Below are 13,261 nucleotides of genomic sequence, written 5' to 3' on the forward strand. Positions count from 1 at the left end.
TTTTGACAAATGGATACACCCATGTAACTTTGCCACAATCAAGATGTAAACACATCCATCACCCCGAAGGTTCCCTTGTGCCCTTTTCAGTGAATTCTATCCCACTGCTCTGTTTTCTGTCACTAGAGATTAGCTTTGCTGTTTCTGTAATTTCACAATAATGAAATCATACAGAATGTGCTCCTCTGGCCGGCTTCTCTCACTCCGCAGAATGCATGTGAGACTCGTCTATGTTGTTGTATCAGTATTTGCCCCTTTTTCATCCTGAGTAGTGCTCCAGTGTATATACAGACCGCATCTGTTTATCCCTTCACCTATGATGGGCATGTGGGCTGTTTGCAGGTTTTGGCTATAACGGGTAAACTTGCTGTGTGGACTTCTGTTTTCATTTCCTTGGGCAAGTTACACCCAAACCTTCCATGGCTCATTATTGCCTTATTAAATTAAGCACGCTCTCAATCATCCTCCACAGGATGGTCCAAATTACCTTTCCTGGCTTTTCTTCCCAACCTGTCCTCACCTTTCAGCCGAGCGAGGTCCCCTGCAGATCTCTGCACAGCCCCTGTAGCTTCTAGACTCCACTGGGGCTCACACTGTTTCCCACACCTGGAATGTCTTTCCACCTCTGTCAGATTCCCGCCTACCATGAGTCCCATTTCAAAGGCCTCCCTTTCATAAGTTGTCTCTGACTCAACCATCAGAAGTCATCTCTCCCATCACTGAACTTTGTACCCCTCTGTACAGCACTTGCCTTATAATTACAGTAGATTCTTTTTATTTATGGTAGTTGTGTTCTATGAAGTCTCCACAAACACTGTATTAGTGAATACTAAACTCCCATTCCTAGGGAAATACAGGGTTATGTTCCCATGAGCCTCTGGTCACAACGTTTTCATCCACCAAGTAATACCTGACCTTGTTTCTATGTGTGTTTCATAGGTACTCTTGACTCATTGACTCTGACCTCCCTGGCAGCACCATGACTCACACCTGAACGAGGCTTACCTGACACACCGTCTCTTCTCCTTAGGCACATCCTGGGCTTCCTGAACTCAGGAACACGAGACAGCCCTTCAGCACTATGCTTGGGGGTCATCGTAAACAGCAAAATCACCAATAAAAAGCACAAAAATGCAAAAACTATGGCACTAAATAGACCATAAAAAAGAACAGGTGTTGGGCTTCCCTGGTGGCGCAGTGGTTGAGAGTCTGCCTGCAGGGGACTCGGGTTCGTTCCCCGGTCCGGGAAGATCCCACGTGCTGCAGAGCGGCTGGGCCTGTGAGCCATGGCCGCTGAGCCTGCGCGTCCAGAGCCTGTGCTCCGCAACGGGGGAGGCCACAACAGTGGGAGGCCCGTGTACCACACACACACACAAAAAAGGACAGGTGTTTATAGTAGGAGAGCTGAAACAAAAAGGCAGGGTCCTCACCTTGTCTGTCTGACCTGAGCCTGAGTGTCAGGAAACTCAAAATTTTCATCGGTCTGTGCATGTCCATGAATGACTATAGTGAGTAGACAAATTCACAAATTTTATGGAATTCCAGGAATAACAAGGATTGACTGTACTGATTTCCCTTTTGTAAGCTCTAAGGCAGTGACTGTATCTGCCATGTCATCTAACACAATGCTTGGCCCATGGGAGGAATGTGATATTGAGAAGCATTTGGGGGAAACTGATAGAAAAATAAAGTTATACTAGCTCACCCAATTTCTCAGGTAACTTAAAATTTGTTATGCACCTCCATGTGCCAGGCCCACATGGGGAGCAGGTATATAGTGGTGAACAAAACAAGAGACCCCGTTCTCACTCGCAGGAGTAAGAATAGGAAGGCTAGCAGAAGGAGTAGCAAAAATTGAAATGTAAAATTTCTCCTCAGATGGAAAGAAGATTCCAGAGACTGAGAGCTGATCACTTACTGTAGCTACCTTGGAATAAATAGCAATAAAAATCCATCTGCAAGCCCCTCAGGAGAGCCTGGAGGTAGCTCACTGTAGTGGTTAAAAGCATGACTGGAGTCAGACTGCTTGGTTTTTAATTTTGGTCCCATTAGCTGTGTGACCTTGGGAGAGTTACTTAACCTCCCTGCTTCACTTCTTCTTTTGTAAATGGGAATATCCTATCCTCTACCTCTTTGGGTTGTTACGAGGATCGCATGAGTTAATATTTGTAAAGCATTTGGAACAGTGCCTAATGTAGCAAAAAGCAGGTGTTAATCATATTTTGAAAATTACACAGTGCCCAATTCATCTGCCGAAGAAGCAAACCTTGTCAGATCAACGTGATTACCTTTCAAAGAGAAACAGGGAAGTGCAATATGAGGTAGATAATGTCCTGGGCATCTCATTATCAAGCCAGGAAAGGTGGTCTTGGGCTCTCAGGTGAACTGTGTAGTCTGAGGACGTGCCGAGTAGAGATGTTCCAAGATGTTATCAGGACTGAGTCACGGTTGGTCCTGAGGCTAAGAATCACCGCCCCATTCTGCTCGTCTCCTGGTGAGTCACATACAAACCTACTGAGAAAATGCTCAGTACGTAAAAAAAGGATTAATTTTGAATGGATGGTTAACACTGAAAGAGAAATTAAAGTTTAAATACTCTAAAACATTAGAAAAAAAAAGGTTCTATAAAAACAGCATAGGGAATTCCCTGGCAGTCAAGTGGTTAGGACTCTGTGCTTTCACTGCAGTGGCCTGGGTTCAATCCTTGGTTGGGGTATGTGGCACAGCCAAAAAAAACCCCCCAAAAAACAAAACAAAAAACCCACAACAGCATAAAGTCAGTAGCCATGAAGTAAAAGCACTGATGGATTAAGAAAACAAAACGTAACAAAAGCAAAAACCGAGTGAGTAACTGGGTAGCACAATTCTAAGGCCAACTGAGTCCATGAAATCACCCTGAAGAGCATAGGCAGAGAGCTGTGTGACAAACGCCACAGGAGGAAACCTCCCACATGCCTCAAACGTGTAGCGAAAAGCACAGGACATACAAGTGCCAGAAAACAAGCATTAAGCCCATTTTCTTTCTTATTTTAATCAATCAATTATTAATTAATTAATTAAGCTTTGGCTGCATTGGGTCTTCGTCGCTGTGTGCGGGCTTCCTCTAGTTGCAGCAAGCAGGGGTTGCTCTTCGTTGTGGTGCACGGGCTTCTCACTGCAGTGGTTTCTCTTGTTGCAGAGCACGGGCTCTAGGAGCGTGGGCTTCAGTAGCTGTGCCACGCGGGCTCAGTACTTGTGGCTCACGGGCTGTAGGGCGCAGGCTTAGTAGTTGTGGTGCACAGGCTTAGTTGCTCCACGGCATCTTCCTGGACCAGGGCTCGAACCCGTGTCCCCTGCATTGGCAGGCGGATTCTTAACTACTGCACCAACAGGGAAGCCCTAAGCCCATTTTCTGAACGAATAAAGATGTCAAAGGTTCTATGTCCAATTATAATTCATAAAGCATGGTAGAGGAAGCTGGGGCCTTAGGAAAGGAAAACAGAGTGTATGAGGAAAGACGGAAGGTCGTTATTCTGTCTAGAGGAGAAAGCTGAAGGGTTACTGAACTGTATTCTTTGAGAACGGAAGGGCATTTTTTCCTCTGTATCCTTGTAGAAACCTGAGAAAATAGAACCCAATGACTCAATATAGCAACAAAATCCTTTTACTTGTGGACTCATGACTATGTAAAAATGCCATGAAAAACGAAAGCTTCATACGACTCAAGGTCTCAAGATTTCTGCACCGTAGCGAACATAGATGTCAGTACATCAGAACATAGATGTGCTCAAAGGAAAAAAATGCCAGTTGGCCGAAGGTTTTCAGCGAGTCCTGCTTTTTCTTTCTTTCATTTGTCTTGGAATGTGGAGGCCATTTGTTTCATGTAATGTGAAGTCAGTGCCTTTTTTTTTTTTTGGCAGTATGCGGGCCTCTTACTGTTGTGGCCCCTCCCATTGCGGAGCACAGGCTCCAGACGCGCAGGCTCAGCAGCCATGGCTCACGGGCCCAGCCGCTGTGCGGCATGTGGGAATCTTCCCGGACCGGGGCACGAACCCGTGTCCCCTGCATCGGCAGGCGGACTCTCAACCACTGTGCCACCAGGGAAGCCCGTCAGTGCCTTTAACTATGGTACATTAATGGTTGTGAACAGTAGAAAAGAGTAAGATTGTGGTTGATAAAGAAATACAGTGACAAGTTTAAAAAACTTTGCTGTGTGTTTTTACCATTTGCTAGTAACGTAATTATGCTCTGGGATACTGAATCTGGTGCTTCAGTGAAAGGGTTTGTGAAATAATTCTATTAAAACCCCAAAAGATAGTCATTATGACTTCAAGCCAATTCGTGTACTAAAATGTACCCTTGTTTCATGGTGCCCATCACACAGGCAGTGTCTTGGTTATACATGCCTGAGTCACAAATATACACCTAGTCCCTGCTCTCTGCTATTGTTCCTTTAGTCGGAAGCCTGTCTTTCCACCCCCTTCTTTCCACCCCCTTCTTGGGAAAGGGGAGGAGTTATTTCACATTTCACTTGCTTCTTTCTTTCCTCTTCTCTAGACCAGTTTTCTCAGGAAAAAGATTCTCTCATGTCCTTCTCTGCTTCAATTGTGAATTAAAAAAAAAATTGATCCTCGTTATGTTTAAGAACAAGCCACGCAAACATCTTTATCGAAGAAAAAGGCAAAATTAAAGCTCTAAAATGAAATCAGATGTAACAGAATCAGGAGACTCAATTTCAAATGTCAAATTTCTGGAATTTTCCAGAATATCCACAAAGCTCTCTAATTCTCCACCCTCTTCCAGAAACGTACATAAGAGATTTGAAACATTTTCACTTAATTTCACTGTTAATTTACTTACCCCAATAGTACTGCACCTTATTTCAGTATTTCAAATGCAAAGCATTCCAGTTAATTGGTGATCTGGCCTGGGAACCTATCACTTATGATATTGGTCCTATGAGAAAATACATATCAAGTTCAAAATGGCTGTACCGATTAACTTGGAATTAAATGTTAGAAATTAACTTGGTCGTCAAGAATCATTACCACCATCACCAGTTATTGACTTCTTGCTGTACATAAGGGCATTTACTGTGAGGACACAAAGCGGGTGTGTAACAATACCTGCCCTGTCAGGATGTAAATGGAGAGGTCAAAGTAGCAATGAATGACAAGTGGGCAGAAAATACAGCAAGTGCCATGAGAAGGTGCAGTTTGGAAAGTTCTCACAACCTTGACCCTTGACCTGGTTAAGTTTTGGCTGCACCAAGTTTAACCTTTGAAAGGTTAAACTTAAGTAGAGACAGGGGAAATGGGATGGACAAAAGTACATTGGGGTGATGTGGGGCGTGCAAGATCTCTTCAGGGAAGTGATTAGGCCAATTTAGCTGGAAGAGTATTCTGTTGCAAAGTAACAAACCATCCTGAAAAGACAACAGAATTGTACAAGTTAAGCCCAGTCAGCAATGGGGAAACAGTAGAGGTTTCTGAAGAGAGCATGGAGATGATGTTCTCTCTTTAATCTAGCTGCAGGTGCAAGGTAAGAGGAAGAAGCCAGAGGCAGAACCGATTAGATCACAGTGCGAAAGGCACTGAGCCTACTAGGAACTAATGGGTGGTTTCACAGGTGGGAGGGAGCTTTTTTCTTTTTTTTTCTTTTTTTGCGGTACGCGGGCCTCCCACTGTTGTGGCCTCCCCAGTTGCGGAGCACAGGCTCCGGACGCGCAGGCTCAGCGGCCATGGCTCACGGGCCCAGCCGGTCCACGGCATGTGGGATCTTCCCGGACCGGGGCACGAACCCGTATCCCCTGCATCGGCAGGTGGACTCTCAACCACTGCGCCACCAGGGAAGCCCTTTTTTTTTTTTTTTAATTTTATTTATTTACTTATTTTTGGCTGCTTTTGGGTCTTTGTTGCTGCACGTGGGCTTTTCTCTGGTTATGACGAGAAGGGGCTACTCTTCGTTGTAGTGTGCAGGCTTCTCATTGCGGTGGCTTCTCTTGTTGTGGAGCACGGGCTCTAGGCGTGCAGGCTTCAGTAGTTGTAGCTCGCGGGCTCTAGAGCGCAGGCTCAGTAGTTGTGACACACGGGCTTAGTTGTTCCGCGGCATGTGGGATCTTCCTGGACCAGGGCTCGAACCCGTGTTTCCTGCATTGGCAGGCGGATTCTTAACCACTGCGCCACCAGGGAAGCCCAACTTTTTTCTTTTTAAACTCTCTGGAAAGCACTGCCACGGTGAAGATACCACAGTATTTATTCACTATGCTATGAGGATCAATAAGCATTTTTGGAATGTAGATTGGTAAGTTGTAATGGTTCTACTATGTAAGTCGTCCTTTGGTATTCACGGGGGATTGGTTCCAGGACAGTCCCCAAGATATTCAAAATCCAAGGATGTTCAAGTACCTTATATAAAAAGGTGTAGTATTTATTATGCTTTAAATGATCTCTAGACTACTTATAATACCTAATACAATGTAAATAGCTGCTGGTGCACAGCAAATTCAAATTTTGCTTTTTGGAAGTTTTTGGAATCTTTTTCTCCCGAGTATTTTTTCCCCAACATTTATTTATTTATTTGGCTGCGTTGGGTCTTAGTTGCGGCACACAGGATCTTCCTTATGGCATGCGGGATCTTTCGTTGCTGTGTGTGGGCTCATTGCGGTGCGTGGGTTTCTCCCTAGTCGTGGCACACGGGCTCCAGAGTGCGTGGGCTCAGTAGCTGCAGCGTGTGGGCTTAGTTGCCTTGCGGCATGTGGGATCTTAGTTCCCAGATCAGGGATCGAACCGTGGCTTTGGAAGGATGATTCTTAACCACTGGACCACCAGGGAAGTCCCTTCCTGAGTATTTTTGATCTGCGGTTGCTTAAATCTGAAGATGTAGAACCTGCAGATATGGATGGCCGAATGCAGTTGGGATCAGAGGAAAGATGTATTTCTGCCCTCAGAAGAGGGGGGCGGGAAAGAAAGAGGTAAAAGAAGGGGATCTGTAAAGAGAGGCTAGAATGAAGTGGACCTTGGGTCAATTTTAGGCTTAAAACAAATATGCAGATGTGCAAACACTGGACTAAGTCCTTTGAAGAAAGTGTTTATTTTCCTAGAGAAATAATTTGCTATTCTCCATCATAAAACGTACATTCTTTAGAGAGCTGGACATGCAAGAGAAATATAAACACACTTGATCTCCAGGTCAGCTTTGTAACCTTTGCAAAGCAATCAACCTTTTGACTTTAAAAGAGGGAAAGAATTACAGTGACTGAAATACCAAATTCTGATCGACTGAGATGTCCCTAGACCAATTCAGAGAAATAAATAGTAAACTTACCATTCTGTTCATTAATACTGTTGAGAAAAATGCCTCAAAACCCATTCATACAGAAACATAACCCAGTTTTAGGATAATCCGGTTCCTAGAGAGAAAAGAGGTTGGCTCAGATAGTTCCACATTTAAGCCCCTCAACACCTCTGTGAGGAGGGTTTAACGTTAATATAATTATCTTCCTTTAACAAGGCAAGGAAAGAAAAGCAAAGGACTATCCCAGGGTTACAGAGTAAATCTAGGGAGATGCCCGAATTGGATCCCAACTGTCCTGACTCTTAAGATTTGAGGGGTCTATCTGGGGAATAAGGTGGCACAGTATTAAAAGTGCAACTGCTTTCATAACCTTCTTAAATAACTAGGTAAATTAATGAGCTATTGTACTGTAACATGGCAATTCTACTTTTGAACTTGTAATACAGGAAGAAATTTATAGTTGCAAAGACAATGCATTACCAAGCATTTTTAATGACTAACTACACTCCCTTAAAAAACAACAAGAACAACAACAAAAAAACACCAAACAGCCTACTACATATTGGGGGGGGGAATCCAATTTAACAAATATAAAGCTACAAAGTTGTACTTTCTTTAGAGGAAGCCTTTTCTCTCAGTTGCCTAATTATATTTTCAGATGGAAACAATAAAAATTAAAATGCAGCCCTGAGTCATTTCATCTTCAAGTAAAATGGATACAATTATAGCTTCTAAAAACTAGAATCAAAAAAAAAATACGTTCACTTGTCACGGAGAAATATAAGCATTTTGTAATATTATATAGGAAACTATGCGAATACCTGGCACGCAGATATCAAATCTGGAATGGCGTTTGATGCCATTTAATATTATTTCCTAAGGCAACACGGTCAACTTCAATTACTCACAGACTGACGATTATATCTCGTACCATTTACTTAAACTTATCATTGTTCACTATAATTTCCCAACAACATTAAACTGGGATAGAGGAAACTGATGAAATGTCAGTTAACCTTGCTATTTATACATGCTTTGATTAAAATATAAGTTAAATAGCTAATATAGTTTTGAGCTATAATAGATATGAGTTTATGTACAATTTCAATTCTCCAATATAAAGTCAATTAATATTACACTGTAGTTTGGCCCTGCTTGTCATTTAAAAAAAATGGAAATTTTAAAAGAAAAATAAATTTTTATATTTTTTCCACAAAAATTCTCAATACAACATGCATCTTTGTATAACATACTAGTTATATAGTAGATACTGGCCAACATTTTGTTAAAAATAAAAGTTTTCCTGAGAAGTCCAGTTTACATGAACCGCTAACTGCCCACCTCCCCTTTCAATATAAAGCATGTCAGCACCCAAGGATGATCAGCAATGAGAAACGAAGTCCATCTTTCCATCTGAGGCTCTTAGTGCCTGCAATTCTATTTTAGTGCAATAATTCCTGAAGGTAGTCTCCAGACCACCAACATATCCAGACCTCACATTCCCTGGCAAAGAATATTTATGTCCTACTAGGTTTTAAAAGACCAGTCAGGGCAAGGCAGAGCTTTCTGTAAGTTATGTCATAACAAGGTCAGCAAGGGCCACTCTGCTCTTTTCAAGCTCAGAAAAACTGAGTCATAATTTTTTGAAAACTCAATGTAAAGGTTCTCTTCAGGGGAAGCACCACCATCCTCAGCACTTACACATAATACGAGAGAGCAAATATTAACTAAATGACTACTCAGGCTAAATGGCCCAAGAAATCGCATTTAAAAATCCCAAAAGAAACAAAAGAAAAAGCTATAATAAACTCTGAGAAAAGCAATATTCATTTTCTGCCTTAGCTTAAACATGATTGCTTTCACTCATTAGTTAAAAAGAAGCCTGCGGAAATTGATACAAGTAATCCAAGCAATGCAGTGGAATGCCGTGATGTCATGAGAAGACTCTAGAGAGTGAGCTTTCTCTGGTTTATATTAACTATCAAAGGTTCTTCTGGGGCATAAATTATCTCCTGTCCCACAGACTTTAAGAACAAGTCACAAAATCCACGTTAGAATAGAAGTGTTTTAATTTTTATAAATAACTTATCTGTTACAAAGATAGTTTTTACCCAGCTAAATCACAAAACCATCAACTCAAGATATCCAAATTACGTTTTATTAATAAAACAAGTAAAAACTGATTTATCAATCTTCACATAGAACTGCAGATGAAGCTGAAAAACAAGGCCTATTTTTAAAACAAAACGCATCAAATGTAAGGGCTTTGAGTTTGTCTAATTAACTAGGATTGTCATAGTTCTTCCCATATACAAGATGCAAAGCCTGGAAGTTAAGGCTTTGACATTCATATAGAATCACCTGTAATAATCCTGTTTATTTAAAAATATTCATTTGCAAACATTTACAGTGGGTGACAGTCTACATTACCTCCTATCTTTTGCTACATTTCAGCACTTCCCTTAGCCCCATTCTAAGCACTGATATATAATTCCATAATTGTTTTTTAAAATGCATACTGTTATTTCTTTTTCTTGATTTCATTTAGTTATATACACTCCTGATCATCTGAATATTTATTTTCCTTATAAAAATATATCATCAAAATAAAGAGATGCTTGAGGTTGCTTCAGTGTTCAAGTTTGCTTGTTTTTCTTTTTTCCAGCTCTTCTTCAGTTGTCCTAAATATGACTAGCCTTGTTTTATAAATATACATGATACTGCCACCAAGTCAGGTTTAGAAACGGATTGTCCCAACAGTAAAGCATTTAAACTTCTCTCCGAAAAAAGGGCTGTAGGTACTGCTGCTGTTGCTGGTTTTGAAACTGTACTTTCCCAATAGTAATCTCTTGTGAGAGTTCTGTGGGACACGAGGCAGATAAAGCAAGCTTAACCTTGTTGCTGTCAGTGGGTTAAAAATATCTTTTGTTTTAAGCTTCCCTGTGGAAGATAAAACACTGTGTTGTGTTACCCACTGCTAAAGTCAGTATATAGTGTGACCTATAGACGTAAGTCTTGTAATATTTTCTGCAATTCACTGTGCAGCATCTGTATGTCTTCACAGAACATCGGCACTCATGAGGGCAAAGTACAGAATAAGTAGAGGAAAGTTATTTTGTGCATAGTTTCATTTCATTAATGCTTTTTTTATTTTAAGGCATTGCTTCTCTCAGGTAAGGCTTAAAAAGGGACATGATCGTGCTTAATCACTAAAAGGAAAAAAGAAAATTAGTTAACAAAAGACTATTACACTATACATATAGAAATACAAGAAAATAATAAGGAAGAAAAGAAATCACTTAAAGCAGACTCGAGAGATCTGTACAGTAGGAAAGGCTTTGGGATATCTCACTCCATGTTTGTACAGACAATGCATGCTGCTTTTCTTTTCATCTTTAGACCCTAGATGCTGGCTTCACAGAGTGGAGATGTTTTCAGGGAAGACAAAGACAAAGCCAAGAGTACCACAGATTTGTGAAGTTCTTCCCCTATCCATTGGCACTATATGGCAGCAAACAGTTTTTAAATAGTTAAACCTTGTTCCTTTTCTTCATGTTTGTAGTGTTTCACCGAAAGCTTTAAAAAAAAAAAAAAGCCATTGTTCTGTTCCTTCCTCCTGTCAAAATTCAGTAGTGACATGAGGGGAAAAGGTACTGGGAACACCTAGGTATTAATATATTGAGAATTATCCTTAATGGGCTACTGGTAACACTGTACATGGTTAGGCAGTGGGCAACCAAGTCTTTCAGCAGATTACCTTCATGTGATGAATTTCAACTGCCCATGACATTAGACTGAGGTATTATTAGCTCTGTGGGCTGACATTTAACATTAGCACAACACCATCTTGTCACACCTTCAATTTGACAAAATCCTATGTAGCAGTGAAACTTTTCCCCTGATGACAGACTAGTTTCTTGAACTTCAGATGTGGTTTTAGGGAAGATATAGGGCCTCTTGGCTCAGAAATGCCTTGGCATCTCACACTGTTCACAACGGATTAAGGCTGGATGGTTCAAAAAAGTACAGGCAGTACAATTCCACTGAGCCCCCTCATCATCTTCTGTGTCTTGAGTCTTTGGTGTTTTGATGGTGGACCTTTGATCTGTAAGGAAGCAAAAATCGCAAAGTCATAAATTACTGGCAACTTTAAACACTATTTGTACTGCACAGCATGAAACAGCTTGTTAAACAAGTGAAGCAGCTAGCTGAAACTGACACACACGCTTGATCCTTACAACCTGTCTCTGTCAGGCTGGCACCTCTCCACTGGGGAACAGCAACATGTGCATGACATAACCACCTCAATATCTCCTCAAAGGGGAAAAGAGCATCATTTCCCCCAATTTATAGCAGGAGAAAAGGGAAGTCAATTCATATGGTAACTAATAGCCAAGATTACCATAATGTCAACTAATATGGTGAAAAGGTGTCCAACCACAATGTAATACTGCTAGTGCATTTATGTCTGATTAAAGTTTGAGTTTCATTTCTCACTGAAGTAGTATTTATATTTTTGTTTTCTACCAGGAATGGAAGTTTTTGTTAAATGTTCTCTATCTGAACAACACAAATAAAATACAAAGATGAACTAATTTCTAAAATCTTATTTATTTAACTAAATATCGACAATAGACCTTGGAGGAGTAAATCAGTATAAAATTTTACCAGACTTTATTTCTCACTTTATTTTAAAATCATATTTATTATGGAACACGAGAAAGACTATTAGATTAAAGATTAAGAGTTGTGAGAATGGAGTTCTACTCCTGGCTCTGCCACTAACTCCTAATTTCTTTGCTCTGTGATCTTAGATAAGAAATCATGTATCCTCTACATCTAATCTTTCTTACCTATAAAATAAAGTCACTGCAGCTTTATGAGGCCAATGTTCTAGAATGTTTGAAAGTACAGAGGTAACTTAAATATAAGGAATAATTATATTCCTCCATGGTTGTATCTAAGATGAAATTACGTTTATGAAACTACTTTTTTGGGGGAGGGAGGTACCATTATAATTTCAGAATAGTATCCCTACAAATTATTGTGGAGACGTTTTAAGTAAAAGGAGCATGCATTGTTGGATCTCTCCAGTCAAGGTTTATAATTTGTAGTTTCCAAACTATGTTAAGATAATGTATATTAATTTGAAAATTCTACCTGCTCCATGGAGTTGATAACTAAATGATACCTTTTCTGCTATTTTAAAAGACAAACTATTGTATATAGTAGATGAAAATATCAAGTTTCTATAAAAAATTTAAAATCATTAAGCTACGTTTGGTACTTTGTACCCCTTTAGCAGCACTTTACTGTTTGGCGTTAAACACTTTATTGCAAAATTCCCACTTTAAGCATTGGTCAGAATTTTTTAGGCATCACCACAATTTCTGGCACATGCATGGGCAGCATGGAAGTACTATTTATACAGTAATTTTCTTTAAATTGAATAACTTTAAAACAAATATCTATTTAAGGTTTACCTAAGTAAAAATATTTGAAAAATCAAGGGTCTGACAGTACTAATTAGTATCCTCTAAGACACATTAAAATAAATACAGTTAAAAAAAAGTTTGACTTTTTACCATCTATAATTATTTCACACTCCATACCTGGGAAACATTTTATAGCATAACTGTTTTTATCTGGGGATAATCCAGTCTACTTACTAGAATTTTGGTCTCACCAAGGTTAGAAAACATTCCTACCTGGCACATTTTCAGTAAAACCTTGTCTTTCCTTTTCGTTTAACTACACAGGTTTTTTAGGAAGGCTACTCAATCTATATTAACACTTCAATCTATTATTAAGTGCCAGAATCTTCTTCATTATTTAAGTAATATCTAAGGTATCAATAGAGGACCTAATTTTTTTTTTAAATGGAAAAATCTCCAATGGTTTTCTTACATCTGCACGATCTCTTTTGGTACTTAGAATTATGACTCTTATTTATGAGTGGTATTTGGAAACTAAGTAACCACCAGAA

General features: G+C 40.1%; 1 protein-coding gene across 4 annotated transcripts in view; it reads right to left on the bottom strand.

Moving 5' to 3' along the window:
- Positions 1-9,320: 9,320 nt before the first annotated feature.
- Positions 9,321-13,261, bottom strand: part of TAB2 (TGF-beta activated kinase 1 (MAP3K7) binding protein 2) — an 86,653-nt gene continuing 82,712 nt past the window's right edge. For all 4 annotated transcript variants that reach the window (XM_060029815.1, XM_060029814.1, XM_060029817.1 and 1 more), the window contains one exon: positions 9,321-11,380. In XM_060029815.1, coding sequence (XP_059885798.1) covers positions 11,238-11,380 — 143 coding nt within the window. In that variant the 3' untranslated portion in view covers positions 9,321-11,237. The remainder of the gene's footprint in view (positions 11,381-13,261) is intronic.

Source organism: Delphinus delphis, chromosome 14, assembly GCF_949987515.2.
Source record: "Delphinus delphis chromosome 14, mDelDel1.2, whole genome shotgun sequence".
NCBI lineage: Eukaryota > Metazoa > Chordata > Mammalia > Artiodactyla > Delphinidae > Delphinus > Delphinus delphis.